This window comes from Grus americana, chromosome 5 (genome assembly GCF_028858705.1).
Source record: "Grus americana isolate bGruAme1 chromosome 5, bGruAme1.mat, whole genome shotgun sequence".
In the NCBI taxonomy this organism is placed as follows: domain Eukaryota; kingdom Metazoa; phylum Chordata; class Aves; order Gruiformes; family Gruidae; genus Grus; species Grus americana.
Genome location: NC_072856.1, coordinates 35,922,288 through 35,941,395, shown reverse-complemented (window position 1 = coordinate 35,941,395; position 19,108 = coordinate 35,922,288). Strand labels below are relative to the sequence as shown.

Here is a 19,108-nt window from a genome sequence, read left to right as displayed (position 1 = left end):
ATAAGGGTGTAGTTGTTCGTGTTCTAGCTAACAGAGATAGCTCTTCAGTATGCCATATATCTATGCATTTTTATATTCACAGCATATATTTACAAATAAACCCAGGTACTGTACTCACATACATTGTAACATGACTCCTGCATGCAGTCCTTTTAAAAACAAGCCTTTGTTGTTACAGGATTTACATCTGGTAGCTAAAGGGTCAAAGCACCAGTCCTATACTTATGGCAATGTAAATTAGCCTGCCCAGGCAATAGTCTATCAGTTAAGCCAAACAAACTAAAAAGAATATTCTGGTTAGTAAATGTTATCGTAACATTTTGACAGACTAGAACACAGCACAGGAAAAGCAGGAAAATAAGCATGTAAACTTTTTTTCATTTTATATAGAAAAATATTTAATTGACTTTGTGTATGAGGTCATTCAGTAACAACAGGACTGAATATAAGCTGACGTGAAAAAAGCATCTGTAAGGAAATCTTATATAGCTATAACTTTTGTTGGAAAACTTCAACAACTTTTCACTCAGTCCTTAAGTAGTGAAAAAAACTTTCATTGCAAACATACTATTTATTATTAAAGGCTAGTATTAAAAACCACTCCAATACTTTCATGCTGGGTCGATTCTGTTAGTTTAAAAATGTATGAAACAGGACTGACCTGGACAGAAATAGTGCTGTGTCTGAGCAGTTAATTTTTCCTGTACAGCGTGCTTTTCAAACTGCCCTGCAGTTGCATTCTGATGTAGGCCTGGTTCTCTGGTGGCAAATCCCAATTCTCCAGGTTCAGAAAACTTCAGATAAAACTGTGGCTCCAAATCACTGAAAGAAAGGTTTATAGCACCGTGTCTCCCACAGCCATAGTCACTGAACATAGATTCGTCCTCGGCGTTCTGTGTCGGTAACGGGAGAATCCGATGATGCAGCTGCGGGCTAGGCAGTCTCGAAGATAACGGAGAAGGAATAGGTGACATTTGTTTGTGTGTATTAGATAGCGGATATGAATTACTAAAAACATTACTCACTGCTACTAACGAGGGTGAAGGCAGCCTTTTCTCTTCCAGTTTAAGATTATTACTTGTCTGAGAAATATCAGCACTTTCATTTACAGGCAGGTTCAACAATAAATGCTTGCTGCTTCCCCGGGATACCGTGGTTCTTTTCTCATATATTGAGCCTGGCAGGTTTCTGTCTACTCTTGTAATTTGTTGCAGTCTCTTCCATTCTGCAGCTTCATCTAAACTGTCGTTCCGTATAACTTTCAGAAGAGCTTTATTGACTGCTCCCACAAGGTTGCATGACTCATCAGTAATGTGCACTCTCTCTGCTTTGTACTGCAAGCCAGAGCCGTCTTGCTCCTTTTCCTGCAGCTCAGTGGGTTTAGAGTCTCCGGCAGCTTCATCTACGGAGCATACATCAGTTCTTGATATAAACTCGTTATTTACTGTTGTGAGAACAGGAGAAATGGTTTCTTTGTCCCTGTGAAAATCAGGTAAAGACTCTGCAGGGGGTTTGGCAACTTTTTTAATACAAGCTTCTGAATCCTGTGCCTCAGCAACAACTGAGATTCCTGGTTTCTCCTTGCATACCAGCTCAGTATACTTGCTACTTTTCAAGCTTTTAGCAGCTGAAGATTTACTTAATATCTCAACTTTGTTAGACAGACTGTCCTGAGATGTCTTTACCAAAGTGATACCCTGTTGTGCCTCCGTAACTTCAGGAAGGCATTCTCCATGATCCACTAGGTCAACTGCGACCATATCACTGTTGTCTTTTGAGTGAGAACTTGGTAAGTCAGCATCCGGTTTCACAGCTTTGTTGCTCTTAAGAAAATACCCCTCTTCTCTCCACCTTTCTGGCTGTATACTATTGTCTGCTGGTAAATCATCCTTACCTTTTACTGGTATCCAACTGGAGGCAGAAAAGGAACTGGGAAAACTCCTGGTAGGAAATCTTGTGGGGAGCTGCTTCTTATTTTCCAGTTGCATGTCTTGTGCACTCAGTCGTTCATATATCTTTTTTCCCCCTTTCCGGTGTCTGAACTCCTCAAAGCTCTCTTTCCTTCTATATTTCCTCATTTTTTTGTGATTCAAATTGTCTGTGTTCGTGGAATTCAGAAAGAACTCCTGCTGATGTGTAAAACTAGAGTAATCATCACCTTTAGGTTTCGGGACTCCGGAAATATCCTGTCGCTTTCCCTCCTGACGTCCTGTGTTAAGGCCCAGCATATGATGTGATCTCAGAAGACTGGATAACATTTTTTCCTTTTCAGCAGTTAGTTTGTACAGTTCGATAAGAATATCTTTTGTGGTAGTTTGCTTGAAAATAATATCTCCAAAGTTCTCATATGGCTGTTCTCTCAGCTCCATCTCTAACCTCTCCCTTACTTGATAGCAGCTGCAGAAACGTTTACTGGTTCTATCCAGCGTTACACAGCCCTTGTAAGTAAATCCTCTGACTTTTCCCTCTGGAAGATAGAAGCTGACGTAACAAAGCTCCATAATGGGTTTGTGCAATTGCAGGATAGTATGCGTGCCTTCCATTATGCTTGCCAAATTAGTCACTCGTTTAAATTATGTGCTAAGTGTTTCAAAGCTTGCATGACATAGCATGTGAGGCAGGGAATGGACGGAAGGCATCTGACTAATCTTCAACAATAATATTGTCTGCTGGAAAAAATAAAGAGAAGCCTGTCAAACTTGATTATGGCAAATTTAATATGACAAATAACAAGCCTGCAGAAGCACAATCTTCTCTCAGTATTTTCTGATACAAATCTTTTACCTTGAAAAATCTGACACAAAAAGGATGACATGGCTAACACTGATAGCTGGAGTCATAATCCTTCTCTCATACATCATCACTCTGTCTCCAGGGTTCTCGGTCAATGCTGTTCCATAAGGGCACGAGATGTTCACTAAAACACCCATTTCAAACAGAATTTACTTTTTTAATGCTGGAACCTATTGCCCTCTCTCTGTTAAAAGTTAACTTGCTGTTGATCATTTAGTCAAAAGAATCATTCAAGCATGTATGTTGCCTTTTTACTCAGTCAGCACAACCAGCAACATAACACCATCACAACGTAATTAGCTCTCGCTGCTTTCTTTACCAAGAAAACATTTAAAAAATAAAAAAGCCTGAACATTTTCTTCTCGTATTTAACTGTGAAACTGCTGTGACATCAAGAAAACTTGCAAGAAGGAAAAAAAAAAAAAAGGTTCTGTTTACTTGGCCAGCATGCAGGTACTGTATAAATCTATTTTGATTCAACATGCAATAGTGTAATTATACTACTACAGGCAGGTCTATTGAGCTTTGCTATTTCCTTTTCTTTGCATCACATTGTATTTTCTTGCTACAGATTGGATATATTTACATTCTTTTGATACAGCATGATAGAAGTTCGTTTACTCCTTCTGAGCACTAAATTGGCTTTTTATCCAGAAGGAACTCTGCTGCCACAATTAAATTGGAAGATTTTCAGTTTTCAACTTTCAAAGCATAAATACAGCAGAACTTTCAGTAGTTTCTAAACAGTCAAACTTAGTCTCAGGCAACAATAATTAAAAGTAAGCTGTCACATTACCATGCCATACATTTCAGTTTTACATATTTTTTCAATATACAAGTATTGTACCAGTTTTTATTATGCAGGAAATCAGATATAAAATGATGCCAACAACAAATCATAAGTAATTAGTGAATCCTAACTCTAAGAAGCAAGCAGCATTTACCCAAAAGACCCTATCCTACCAGCAAGTAGTCATTTATTGCAGTGATTTTGAACTAAATTTTGTTAAAGCATTGCATCTGTTTATAATGTTCTTTAAATAGTTTCAAACTTTCCATTTACTTTGAGCCTAATAACTCTTCACGCCAGCAAAACTTTTAATATGCGCACATAATCCTTGAAGACAGAGGGGAGATCCTAAGGAGAGAGACTAATAGTAAGAACAATCTTCCATCAGAGCCAGATCAGCTTCTTAATTCTGTTCATCAGCAGTCAACAGTTACGTGGCACGATGCAGAATCACGTACAGGTAGACGGAGGGGTAGGAAAGGCACAAAACCTTTAGTCAGTACTTTTGCTGAAGACTGGCTTGTTGTTTCATAGACCTATAAGACCTATAAGAAAATTATGCCATACTGGTTCTTCTTGTATTCTTGTTTTAACTCGTTGCCTGAGTTTGGAGTTCGACATATGGACAAGGCTGAGTACTGCAAAAAGAGTAGCCTCACTTCTAGTCTTCCTTGTCTCCAGCTGTGCACGCCTGCTGCTTTCTGGTGTAGAACTGAGTGATCCTGCAGCCACAGGGTGTGTCGCTGGCAGATGCAACCAAGAGTGGTTCTGCATACAGAAATAACAACCATCAAAGAACATCTTTTCATCACAGGCGTAGTCTTGAACCTACTCACTCTTCACCCAGGCAGCAGGGAACACCCCTTATAGCAGCACTTTGCCAGTACATTACCTTAGCCATAGCACCAAATTGCCCCTCAAGTAATCTACTGCGGTGAGCTCCATCAAATACGAGCCAGTTAACTTGTGGACATTTCCATAAATGAGTACTCAGCAGTCCCAGCTAATGCATGCTGAGTCAGTTTTTACTTACAGGAGAACTTAACTGAGGAGCAGAATTTCAAGGGAGTTACTAGGCAGGGAATGGACTGTGGATGGCACAGTCCCTATTTTGGTCCACTGGCAATACACAGTTCTTAAACTAGGAAGAAGAAAGAATAGGACACAGGGAAAAACCTAGCTAAGGTGCAGGTGGATATCCCAAGGAGACCAAATCTATGCTTAGTATTGACTTAAGGCAGATGATGCATCACATCAAAGTATTTGTCAATGCATTTGATTTAGAAAATATAAGGAAAGGAGCAATAGGAAGAAAGGACATTTTTTTAATCCATTGAATAAGACAGTCTGTATTATGTGTATTTCAGTCTTATCTAGGAAAAAACCTTAGCGTTAAATTACTCTGAATTATTTTGTGTGTTCCTCTGTTTCACCTCAACTGGCACGGCATTTTCTCATTGAAATACGATAAAGTGACTACAAAGAAATAGCATCATGGAAACTATAGACCCAGTAGCTATAGACCCAGACATTATGATCAAATTTAATATTCTCAAATGACATCTGTGATATCAGGTGCAACTCAGCTCAATGCTGAAGAGTACATTATTCTTGGTAACAGGTATTTCTTTTTTTTTTTTTTCTGACGAATATGTGTGTAAAGAACGGAGCTACCTAGCCCTTGCCTCTGCCACACAAATTTGCTAGGCTATGCCCCTCTCCAAACACAAGCAGCTTCCCTAATCTAATCTGAGCTCTGAATCATTACATAACAGAAACAAGACCTACAACTCTCCCTTAAATCACATTGCAACTAAAAACTCTTTTTCAGTTAGAAACAAATCTATTGAAGATTTTTTTTTTTAATCTTACCATCTTTGACAACAACCTGTTATGTCAGTCTAGACCTGTTTTAAAGGCTACATCCTATTAGATCTTTTCTTAGTTACACCAAACTAAACTTTGGGTTTGGTGCGCACATACTGACACATTAAAACGTAGAATCACCTTGAATAGAATGCAACCCCCTTCCTTATGATGAAAAAATTTACACATTGAAATCAAATCATATTAAAAGTGAGTTTTAGAGAAAAGCAGTAGTAGTAACAATAGCAATAGCAGAAAGGACACTTATTAGGCCAACAAAATATCCTGTATCAAAGTTTTCATTGATTTAAAAGATAATGTGATACCATGCACTGCTGCATTGTTTAGCGGTATTTTAAAGCTTATTTCTACTAACAGATACATTCTTTACTAAGAAAACCTTTTCAGCACCTTATTCAGCCTTTCTCTAATCTTCCATCAGAAAACAAACAAACAAGGGAACTCCCTGCTCTATAAGCAGAAGCTTTATCAGAAACTATCAGCAGAATTACGTTAAGGAAGGAAACTGGTTAAGGACTGTCAAACTTAATTAAACACTCGTTCCCCAACTTTTCTGTTCACCTTGCAACCTGTTTAGCACCCTACTTCCATTTGCAAACCTTACCATAGGGCGTGAATTTTTGTAAATGAAAGCCACATTCAGGCAAAGTTTACAGCTTAACTAAAGTGCACGTTAATCTGAGAAGACTTAAAATTTTAACTACAGAACATACGATGTGGAGCAATGAAACCAACCTTCAGCATCATTGCTAACCATTTCTCTCATGTAGCTTTCAAATACATAGCAGCAGAGCAGTGGGATTCAGGTTGTGAGAAATACTACTTTAAGGATAAAAACAGCCACTCTGAGATAGCTAGCTAAAAACTGGAAAGAACAACTGAAATTGTTAAATAGGCGGCTGAGAAGCAAACTTGCTCTGCTGCTGGATTTATTTTGGGTTTTTTTTTTTTTTTAGTTTAACAACAAAAAATGTCACAGATTTAATGCTCCTCAAAGTCTAGGGCCAACACATCCATCCATTTTGCTGTTCAAGATGTGCTCTTAGAAAGCCAGGTCTCCATTGCTGCAGTTCCTTCTCTCTAGCAGGACGCATCATTCGCTGCTCAGCGCGACGGATGGTCTTCCTCCTTTCCCTGATCTTTAAGTAAGCAAGAATTGGAACTCCTTACTTTCCCAGCTCTCCCCAATATCTGATTGTTATTAAGTGGCAATCTGTTCCTGAGGATGCTGTGGCTAACTTTCTGTGCTGTATGTACCTAATTAACACACCAAAATTGAAAAAGGACGGTAGAGGAAAGGTAGTAAAAACACTGACAGAAGGAAGATCCATGTCACAAGCTAGAAGAAACTGAAATGAAGCTAAAATAATACTTGTTTACTGAGCACAACTTGTTTGATAGAGACAAACTCCATCATTTTCTTCTCTTGCTTAAACTCTCATGTTTCTCTGAGGTTCTTTCAAACCACCATTTGACTTACAAATGTTATCATTACAAAGATGAAAAGTGATTACCTCTTTGTGAAGAGTCAAAATGTTACAGCTCCTGGCAGCAGCTTAGCCGTAAATAAAAGAATTTTGTAACAACAAGAACTTTCCAACTATAAGTCTACATTGTATTTACTGGATTGTGACAAAAAATAATCAAAATTAGAGTATTTCATTATTTATAATTATTCCTGACAAATATTTTCAGTTGTACTCCGACCAAGAAAGTCCCTTTATTCAGATTTTTGCTCCTATGATTAGAGCCGAGTGACCTCCAATACAAGTTATCTGAGTTAAATGCCAGACATAAATGATGTTTTTCCCTGTTAGAACCATGCAGTTCTAGTTCCAACTAGTTCCACCCATCTGTGCTAACTTGTTAGTGATCCCTTGCCAAAAGCCACATGGTGGGGAAAAGCTATATAAGCCTTTCAATCAAGGAACAGGGAATTTTTAAAAATTGCTATTGTAAAAGCAGAAAAAAATAAAAAGGATACTTTAAAGGGTCATAAATATTATATGGGTATCTTTAGAGACCTGTATTTTCAAAGACTTCAGAATGAGATGTATATAATTCCAATGATATCCTTGCAACCGCAAGCTTTTTTCCTGTAAGTGCTCCTCTAGCCTGCCCACCTTTCTGCAACTTGAAAAAACCTCCAGATCCCCAAAACAGACAGTAATTTTAAAGAATATATCTGTTACCTTATCAATCTTTGTACTTACTTCCAGCAAAATACTATGCCAAATAATTCTCCATCTTTCTTCTAACAGTCACAAAAATGAGCCAATATAATAGAATCATAGAATCATAGAATGGTTTGGGTTGGAAGGGACCTCAAAGACCATCTAGTTCCAACCCCCCTGCCATAGGCAGGGACACCCTCCACTAGACCACGTTGCCCAAAGCCCCATCCAACCTGGCCTTGAACACTGCCAGGGAGGGGGCATCCACAACCGAGGGCAATATACAACAATATAGCTCTAAGAGACTAACGCTTCTGTAGCAACATGTGTTAGCTTAGGCAGGACCAGCATGAAGAACTTCCTTCTGCTAGATCAGCCTTGACTGAAGGCAGGAAGGACAGATTTTAATGTTTTGTAAGGAACTCTCCCATTGCTTACTATTAAAAGGTATGCAAATATAAGACTTAATTGCAGATCTGTAGGAAATTATATTAGGCAGAATCTTTTTATTCACAAAGGGTTAACAAGCTCCAGCTAATTAGATGAACTAATGGTGCTCCTGTAACACTAATAGAAACTCCAGGTTACCCAGCACTCCTGATGCATTAGAGCCAAATACATCTTCCAAAGTATGCGTAAATGGCCTAGCATGGTACAGATGGACCAGGCAGTTTATACAGTGTTTCACACAACAAAACTTAATCCATAAAGAGGTAAATTATCCTCTTAACCACCCACTAACCAAACAGCATTCATGGTTTCTTACTGATTTCCAAAGTGCAATATCAACATATGACCAGACCAGGACATTTAAGCTCCACTACTACAAAGTCTCATTTTCACTCCACTGCTTCCTCGTAAAAGCGGTATACGAGAAGCACCACAAACAAATGCTTCTGGTTTCTCACAAGGCTGTCTGAGGCCACAAGACAGCCCTGGTAAATCACTTGGTAGCAGCGGAAATGGTCTACGCAACAGGAATCAAAGAAATGAACATAGGCTAACTATCTGACCAAAGAACCCTTTCTGTATTATAACCACCAAAACATGGACAAGACTAGATGAAACATGTATGAAAAGGAAATATAATCTCCAGATAACATGCACTTTTAGATTCGCTATTAAATTTTGTCACCTAATGCATCTCAGAGTTCACAGAATGTTTTACCTGTCTTTCAATTAGACTAGGTATCCCACGGAAATATCTTACAATAATGCACAAATAATATACCAACTCTCCACCTATGACCTCTATGCCATGAAAATGTATTAGGGTTTTCACAATTTTGTTAATAAAATTATTTTTGTCACTCTCTTCACATTCTATGAGCAACAACTCATAACTTTTTATTAACAAAAAAAGAAACTATACACAAAATTATGGAGAACCATTATCGTGAAATGTGTGATAAATATAGGCTTTATAATATCTATATTTTATCTAAAAGGTGATGTACATTTTAAGGATGATGCTGGAATGAAGATCACAGAACAGAAATCTCTCTTAAAACACTATTTTCTGCTGATGGTTACAGTTGAAACAGAACATTACAATTTCACAGAAATATCAAGATGGTCAAAGAACTGAACTGAATTTTGCTTGTTAATGCATCATTACAGAAGACAGCACAGGAATAAGGAAAAAGAACAAAAAAAGAGAAGCATAGAACATATCTTGAAACCTGATATATGTAAAATGTATATAATTCCTCAAACCCATAAAAAAAAAATATACAGATGGAAAATAAATGCATAAATAAATAAATAAATAAATAGGAAAAAATCCTGGATGACACTCCTGTCTTTTACAGTATAAAGAGAAGGGGAAAGAAAGAAAGAGCATGTAATACTTGAAATTTATATTTTTAAAAATCCAGATAAGAGTTTTATTATTATACTGCAGGTTCAGCAAGAAATCTAATGTATCATTTCTTTCATAAATAACTTTCAAAAGAAAATAATTTCCTGTCAGGTCTAGTTTTGAACTTGGAGTACAAAGAAGGAAATAACTGCATCGAACTACTGGTGATTCAAGGAAGACAAAGAATTCTGCTTTTAAAGATCTTAGAGTATGAGTTGATTCTTGGAGAAGAAAACAGTATTACGACTAGGCAAACTGAAAAGGAAGGCAGTGGAAGCACAGGCAGATGCTAATGGGGACTCTGATAGCAAGTAGTATGTTTCTTCTACCTGCAATACTTTCCAAATATAACCTGCCGTAATTTGGAAATATACAATAATTTGTACAAGTGGGTATTTTTTTTTCTGTTAATATTTTACCTGTGCTAATACATCTTTTGCAATTTTAGTTACAGAAAGCAACCAGACCTCTCCCCCCCAAAAAAAGACTGACATGGAAGTTCTCATCCTTCTGCAGCCTACTCCAATTTAGCAAAGCAATATGTTGTTTTTTCTGACACAACTGCGACAGCAAGTTAAAAAAAGAAAAAAGATGACACACAACATGTCTTCACTGCTACTGAAACTGTCTTGGCAGACTTCACCCACACCACGGGATGTATTTGTCCAAAATCTGTTTGAAAAAGGTGACTAATTTGCAACAAGTTACCAAATGAGATTTCCGTCACAAACTCTCCCATTAGGTTGCTAATAAAAAATTCCGCAATGGATATTATAACTATGAAGAGTCTTTAATGTAGTAAGTAGTAAACCAGCAGACATTAAAGGAGAGAAAGAGCAAAGGCAATCTTCCACGTACCCTGAAGAACTCACTCTTAACACAGCAACAGTCTGTATTTCAAGAAATACAGCATTTAAACAAAGAAACAAACAAACAACATCCCTCCACACTTCAGTCAGGTTTCTACATTCTCCACCACTTAGCAGGGAAGGAACCAAGAGAACAGATGAGTCAGTCATCTTGCTTCCATTTTTTTTGAACTGGAAAAGAGTTTTTTGACTGCTGAAGAGGCAAACTGCAAGGAGAGTATCACTAAAAACATTGCATTCCAGATAAAGACAAGTTCAGGATATATAGGATTTGAAGCAAAAATGTGATTCCCAAGACACGTAGCCTTATAAATAAGGGAGTTTTTCCTAAGGGATGGCAACAGCAACTCTTACAGAATTTAAAGATATTAAATAGGTTTAATAGATTATAACATGATCAAAATTATATTTGTCATTTCTCACCCTGCTCCTCCCGTTTTACTTGCAAAAACAACCGCCTTAGTTTTTTTACTGAGATTTTCCTAAGAAAAAGCATTTCAGAGGGCAACATTTGGCATGGAAAATTGCAGCTGAAATAATTATAGTGTCACAAAGTTATAACTGAAAAGAGAGTCTTAAAATGAAAAGGGCCTGCACAACTTCAGTACAGATGGTAGTAAACAGTCTTGCTGATTTTTGAAATTGAGTATCAGAAAAACAAGTTTATTTTACGTGACAGATGAAAGAGGATGAAGCTCCATTTTGCATGATACATGAAAACACCAGCCAGCCTTTGTTTCAAGCACCAACACAGACCCTCAGATCTTCTCTTCTAAAGGAAAGTCTTGGAGCTAAATAGATACTAGAGTTCTTCAGAGGATGAGGCCACCCTCCCTGGCCTGGGTCTGCCAGGCCAACCCAACAACAACAGTCCATTTCCACCTTCCTCAATGAAACTCAAAGACATCTTCACCACACTCCAGACCATGTTTTCTTCATTTCTTACCACATAAGGAAAATGAAAATCCGTTGAGTATATCTATCCAAAATTCAGAAGGGCTAAGGTAGCAGGTACAATATCATCATAGCAACTTGACTTACGCTCTCATCATATCTAGAGGATACATGCACAAACTGTTATGCTTCAAAGGGATTCAAAAGATCAAGCAAACAATACTTCAAACTCTCCTTGCTGGTAAGAAAAAGAGTATTTTGCCGAGTCTGGACATTAGTCAAACAAATAAACCTCCCTTACAACTTTCTGTACCTAAGATGAATACTCAGAATAAAATCTTATAACTTAAAATTGAAAACCACTTGTGTGTATGTGTACACGGGTACGTGGCTAATACTCAGCTGAACTCACATCATGATGTACGAATTAATTACAGGCAAGAAGAAAGATCTTTTGCCTCAGGATACAGAGGTCTTAATGAAAAGCTGTACTAGTTAATAGTCAGCTGATTTTCAAGTAATAAACAACAACAAAAAGCTGTACTAGACCAAAACGGCTTGTACAGACCTCTGTTCACATGTCTAAAATGTAATCTTTACATATTTCAACAGAAACATACTATATTATCATGAAAAGTAAAACAAAAAAAAATTTGCATTGATAGTGAACAAAATAAAAAAAACCTTTCAAGATCACACTTCTATATTTTAGGCTTGGGTCATAAACTGCACACATGACTTTTCCCCAGTTTTAACCTAGATAAATAATCCCCCATAAAATAAAACATTTTTTTATGTAATCCTTTATCCATGAGTAAGTTTTACAGGATACACAGTAGCTTGTTTCCACTTCTGGCAGCAAGTACAGGATATTTCTACAGAAAACCAACATGAATTACATAAATATTTTTGAAGTAAAACAATTGTCTTCTTGTTAATCTTTGTCCAAAAGCTTTGATTTTGCTTGTCCGGACAGTAAACTCTTCAGGCAAGAGCTGCATCTTGTTCTGTTTTGTATTGTTTACAATCTTGAGTTACACTAAACCAAGACACCAGATTTTTATTTATTTAATTATTGCACATCCATGCTTATTAGTGTCATGATGATATTTAAATGAAGCACTTAGTACACAGCCTTTGAGATCAAAGGTCTTTCACCAAACATCACTTTCAGAGACACATCTGGCATACCCGTACATTCTGAACTTCAAACCAAATACAGTATTTAAGGAAAGCAAAGGAGAAGAAAACTAAAAGGCTATGTTAGAGCAAATCTTTGACCTATTTCATGAGCAAGGAAAGTAATTCCAGCTGCAAAAAGTTTGGACCAACCACAAAAGGAGGTGTGAATGCTAAGGAAGCTTCAGTAGTGAAGACAGAAGAGAATCGGAATTTAAAAGAATAATAACAATAATTAAAAAACCCTCTCATAACAACATTTTATAGCTTTAGAAGAACCCCTCCATAGAATCCAGCAAGCTTTGAATATATCTTTCTGCAATGAAAGGTCAAAGATGCTGCCCCACATTAAGTTCTTGGGAATCAAGAACAATTTTCTGAAATAATGTATTTGACAAGTTAACAAAACTACTTTTAACTATGTATATTTTAAAATATTTCAAAAAATTATGTAAACTTTGAGTATAAACTCAGAAAGCTTTTTAACTATTTCCCTTTCCCAAACTTTAGTGATCTTGGAAGTACTTTAGCCTTAATGAATTTTGCGTTGCTTCACAATTCATACGTATCATTCAAGTTATGAAGAGCTTGGCTGTACTGGATGAAATGGGATGTAAAGACTTGTGATGAACATATTAACACTTCAAAGAAGGGAGTGTTAAAGCAGAGAACTATGGTCACATTTGTTTTCTTCCGTGCAACTTTTTGCTAGCAGCATTTCATACATAGCTAAATGGTTTTGACATATGACTACAATTAACAAAAAATTATAAACCCAATTGCTATTCATCTGAGAGGAGAGATTACAGGTTTTCCAAAGGCCTGTTAAACAAATAAGTACATTAAGTATTGGGTTTTATATATACAACATTTAGTCTGGTTTATCTGTCCCAAGTGCAAATCAATTAACATTAAAAAAAGTCTTGAAAATGGTTAATTGCTTATATGTCACTCTGGTTTTCTTGGTCTGGGCCCTATCATAGAAGACTGTACATGGAATTTTTATTAAATTCAGCAAGTCTGTCAACAGGCAAATGCACTTCTATCAATAATAATGTTTAAAAATACTTATAAAACTCAAATTGTTTTAAGATTAAACAGGTTGCATAGATGCCCCATGGGGGTTCTAACTTTAGCAGCAAGACAACTCTCATAGGAAAAAAGCAAGAGGATTAAAACATGAAGACACAGTATACAGGATTTCAGTGTAATAAGCTTAAAATACAGCAGCATAAAAAGAATGGCTTTGAGAAAAACGTCACCTTAATTCTTGACATAGTAAATACTGACTTTTCTTCAAGATTTCAGTAATGCCATTTAAAATAATTTATAAGATTTAATGACTCCTTAAATGGAGGACAGAAGCAATTCAATATTAAGGATTTACAGGTCTTATGTAATTTTCTAAGGGCCCAACCCAACAATACGTGATCTTGTGGAGGTACTAAGTCCTCTAGTACCAACACATAGAACTGGATTTAAAATCAAGCTGAATGTCCAAACTAATGATTAGAGGTTCAATCTTCCATGGAAAGGGAAGAAACGGCAGTATCTGCGTGACTGGGAGACAGTTACTTGGATAAGAATTCATGCAGCACATTTTATGCGCTTTCGTGCCCTGTTCTTGGCAGAAGTGCTGAGACTCACTATACATGCTGTATCTCTACTCTGGCAACACTTACAGGGAGGCAAAATCACAAACATTGATCTGGAAAGATGTTATGAAATTGCATAAGGCTTTAAATGATAAAAGAGAAAAAACCTCTCGGATTCCCCATTGCAGGCAGCTTTAGGGTCTGCGGTCACAGAGGAAGGTTGAACTAAACAGATCATTAGGCATACAATCAGATCAAAAAAGCCAACAAAAATCACAAGGACTGATTTGTTGTGCTTGGTCATTAAAATATTAATGCAGTCTTTGTTCCTACAGTCTCCAAGTACGTGCAAATCAACATGGATGGTCACAACTAGCAAGGATAGCACTGAGATATGATTATTAATAATAAAAAGAGGGGTTGGGCATAAAGGAATATTGTATAAACATATAAAATATGCTGAAACAGTAGAAACAATTTATACTCAGTCAAGGTTCAGATTCCATTGTTATATCTATTTGATCACTCCATGATGGACAGTTTCTTGCCTTTTTGGTGCTCTTCATGATACCTAAAAGCTAATGGAATATACATTCAGATTATCTATTTTAAAAGTAATATGAGATCAAAGCCAGAAAAAGAATTTATTTCATGCCAAAATAGCTACAGCAAAATTAAAAGCTGACAAACGTTCTCAGATGCCAGGAAGACTGGGTGGAGAAAGGGATGCAAACCAATTTTTGAAAACAGCAACACAGAGGCACATGGAAATTTTTTTCTCATTCAGTTCTTAAATACTGAAAAAAGTAAAGAGCAGAAATCCATCCTGCACTAGAGCCTTGACGAAGCCCTCTATGATTGTTCTTGCTTTCCTTTTCCTACTCTTGACCACTGTCTAGAGCGTATCGTTTGAGGTCATTTACAAAGGCTGCTTTTGACTTTTGGTTCCACTTCCAAACTTTTTAATTGTGCAAGTTAAAGCAGGATCAAAGCTTCAGAAAGGATCACCTTCTTATTAAATTATATTGTAAAGGCTCAAGTCTACATGCTTCTTTACATAGACAAATCATCAGGAGTTGTTCTTAAATAAATCAGAAAAAATATTTTTTTCTGCCAAAGTGGGATATTAGTGTTTTCCTAGTTAAAAACAAAACAAACAAAAAAACCCACCACAAAAAACCAGTAGTTCTTCATATCCCAGACAGAACTGGCTCTTCACCATATTTTTATATCCTGACAAATGTCAGTATAAAGCTGACATTCATTACCTTGGCATTTATTTTGAAAAGCAGCCATTTTGCAATTTTCTATTTGATATTTGCCTACAGCTTCCACAAAAGGAAAAGGTCTTCAGTTTCTAGTTGCTAGGCTTTCTCAGAGTGACATTTTCTCCAATTTGTTGTCATTTTGTAGTAACACATTATTTTCTGCTTTGAAGAGTATTAACAGTTTATTTTAAATTCAGTGAACAAGGATCGATAGATGGATCTGTACGGTCTACAGACATGAAAAACTGATAACAGAAATTGAAAGGCAAATTTCAAATTTTATGGAAATACCTGGCTATGTAAGATAACCTCTACAGAGATAACATACTTTTACCCGTGCTTCTACTTCAGTCCTATCCTAACATGTTGCAAAATACCAAGGAAACATTCACCTGTCGTTCATTACTTACTACATGATTAAGTCACCTGTGCCCATGTAGCTGTACACTTTACACGTACATCTGTAAAAATCACAAGGAACATGCGTGTTCACGGCACTTGCCTTTTAATGAGACAGGTTGCACTCAAGTCAGAACTAATTTCCATTGTTAAAAAGACACTTCACAAGACGGTTTGATTTCATACCAAACTGCAACTCTCCATCTCTAGACATTCTGTCTACAGTCCATCAAATCAAGTTAATGATGTTATGGGTTGACAGTTTCCTTTTTTAGTAATACAAAAAGCATTTCTTCTTTCTCTCTTCCACTCTCCGTTTAATCCAAAGCGGCTGAACTGTTTCTGCTGAAACTTACCAAAACAAGGCAAATCACCTGCAAGCACAGGCCAAGCTACCTGAAAGGTGAAAGTTTCACAACGTTATGTGCAAGAGATTTACCTGAACTTCATAGTAATACTACTGATAAACTTGTAGAAATATCTTTAAGTGTGTACATAATGGTTTAATGACAACACCTGCACAAGACATTTCTACAAGTAAAATGATCATTAAACCATCATGAACAATTTAAAGGATGGATGGAAATAACTAACTAAAATTAGGAACATAATAAAAACTTCCCTATAATTTCTTAACAATTTTTTAATACTGATTAATTTTCTGTGATGCTCCAAGGAAGTAGGGACCCATTGTGATTCCTGCTACAGTCTTGGGAAAATAAATATCACAAGACAAGACCGTGGGACAGCCAGAAGGACTGAGTATATACAGTTCCCAGACCAACTCTCTGTCAGTTGTATCATAATGTGAGTGAATACTGCAGCTGAAGAAAGGAGACTGTGCAAGACAGCAAGAGAAGGGTTTCTCCACAATGTCAGTATGTGTCCTTTTCTTATGCGCAAAAGATATTTGCAAATGTCATTATACAAATGCATTCTAACTCAGGGTAAGAGTTCAGTAGCCTGAGCTGCAATGGTGACTCCCATAAGCTTTACAATATAGAGTAACAGATTGTCTGAACGCTGTAAATATTAATCACGTGTCTTCCACTCATCTGCCCTCCTGAGCGCATGAAGATATTTGCATCCATCAAATGCTACAGAATTATACCAATCTGCATTGCCCACTTCACTGTACCTATCCCATAGATGAGACCACAAGGAAAAGAGCACACAGTTTCACGAGTCATTTTGGGGCTGGGGGAAGTAATCCAGGAACAAGTTATATTAATAGCACTGACAGGAAAGGGGGCGGGAGGAAAGCTACGGACTTTCTTAGGACTGCGAGAGAAACTAAGAGATCCCAGCTTTTGTGATCCCGCAGAAGCTATTTATAAATAAACTGCGAGCGAGCAGACGAGATGCTAACGAGGACTAAACAGATCCCTTCTCTGCAGTCTGGAGTGAGTGGTTTTATTTTTTAATCCTTTCGATTGCGCCAGAAGCCGCTGCAGGGACCCGAGCAGATGGGCAGAGCGGCGGACAAGCAAACGAGAGGGTATTACCGTGCGAGAAGCGGAGCCCGGGGTTCAGATGCTCCTGCTGCTGCTGCTGCTGCTGCTTCAGGTGCCGGGGAGGACACGGGATGCTGAGTGGCTGCACGACTGCAGCTGCCCCGTGCTATGCCGGGCCGCCGCCTCCGCCTCCTCCCCTCGGTGACCGCCGATGCCGCCTCCCCGCCGCCGCGGCCGTCGCCTCCCGGCTCATTCCCGGCACGGGAGCCCCTCGCCGTGCGCCCGCCCCACCGCTGCCTCCCGCCGGGGGGAGGCGACACGAACGGACTGACAGGGCAAGTGACCAATCCTCGGGCCGCGCAGCTTCCCCGCGGCGGCGGAGCGGGACGCGCGGCCGGCCGGCTCCGAAGGCGGGCGGCGGGGGGGGGGGCGGCCGAGCCCCCGGTGTCAGCGGGCCCGCCGCCGGCCGCTGAGGTCACCTGCGTGGCGGCTGCCGTGGTTCCCTGCTCCCGGTCCTGTCCGGAAGGGGGGCGGTGGGCTGGAGGTATTTTCTGGCTCTCTGGCAGGGCTGTCGCTGGGCCGTATATTCTTGCCGCTTGATGGGTCAGAAAACAGATTGTCCCGCAAAGTGTGGGTTTCCGGGGAGCTGACATATCGAGGCTCCAGCCTGATTATTTCTGTCATAAACTGCCTTTGCATAATCCATCAGATCTCTTCCTGGAAGAGCATCGCTGCCAAGCGTGTAGCTACCGCTTACGGCGGTAATTGCAATACGGCCCTTAAGCAAACCAGATGTAACTCCCAGGTGCAACGTTAGAGGACGAGGAATCCTACCTTTTACTCCTAACACTGCTTGAAGACGTAAATCACAATACAGGCAGGTTTCCTAAACTACCTCATAAAATACCTAGCTATTTTAAGGGGCAGAATTTTAGATGGAGCAAGAAAAAGACCTAATTTGTTGGTCTGAACATTGTTTTTCTACAAGTAATCTTCCCGCTACTCTTCGCTGAAAGTACTCCGTTCTGGAAGGCACCAGAAAGGAAGCAAAAGTCCTTTGGAACAACTTACTTAGGGGAAAATAATAGAGACAATTCAGAAGTAACAGAGTTAAGGTTAAAATATTTCTAGTAACAGACACAACTGGGAGAAAGAAATGATCTTTTGATTCCTCTTGGTATTATAGACCCTTCCCAATGTCGAAACATTGCAATGAAATGCCTTTCCTCACTGTAACTTACAGCCTCCTGAAAATGTCACATTTGGGTCAGCTGAGCTTCATTAATATGTGGTACATTTATTAAATTCTTTATTTGCTCACTGTGCAGATTTTTCATAAATGGGATCTTAACAGCAATCATCCACCTCTATTTGAAACACTGGGGATCATCAGATTCCTGTCGCTTTAGGCCACTCACAGCATCATTTCCTTTTGAAATCTTTACAAATTGAGTTTTCTCCTTTTTGCCTGAAATTTTCTGACCATCAACCGATTGCCTATACATAAATACTGGCTCATACTCTGCATATTGAGACATGGCTGCAGACCAGGGACTGGAAAAAGCCCTAGCTGAAAGTAAGGCTTTCTCTTCTGATCTTTAGTATTTTCAAACAAAGATTAACAATTACTTGGTTAGTAACTTCCCTTTCTGCAAGCACGTGGTTTACATGGAGACAGAGTTCAAAAAAGCAGCCTACATGAAACTATTATGTCAGGCTGCAATGTAGGGCACACTGAGAGCAAAACCTAATCTCCGAGAGGTTTCCACTTCATCTGCACTCATCTGCGTAATCAGCTTTTCATCTTGTCATAGGATAAATGCAACCTGCCTTCTGCTTCATTTACCCTATATAGAACACTAGTATAGGTTTGTATGAAGCAAGCAGTAAGAGCTTATGTAGAAATGTATTCGGAAAGGAACTTGAAACCATTCAGTTTTTAAAG

General features: G+C 38.4%; 1 protein-coding gene across 1 annotated transcript in view; it reads right to left on the bottom strand.

Annotated features, from left to right (window-relative positions):
- The window catches only part of LOC129206754 (formin-1-like), a 56,189-nt gene extending 38,298 nt beyond the window's left edge, over positions 1-17,891 (bottom strand). Inside the window, exons 1-2 of the mRNA XM_054826553.1 lie at positions 17,215-17,891; positions 662-2,669 (exon numbers count right to left, since the gene is read on the bottom strand). Coding sequence (XP_054682528.1) covers positions 662-2,543 — 1,882 coding nt within the window. The 5' untranslated portion in view covers positions 2,544-2,669; positions 17,215-17,891. The remainder of the gene's footprint in view (positions 1-661; positions 2,670-17,214) is intronic.
- Between the last annotated feature and the right edge of the window lie 1,217 nt (positions 17,892-19,108).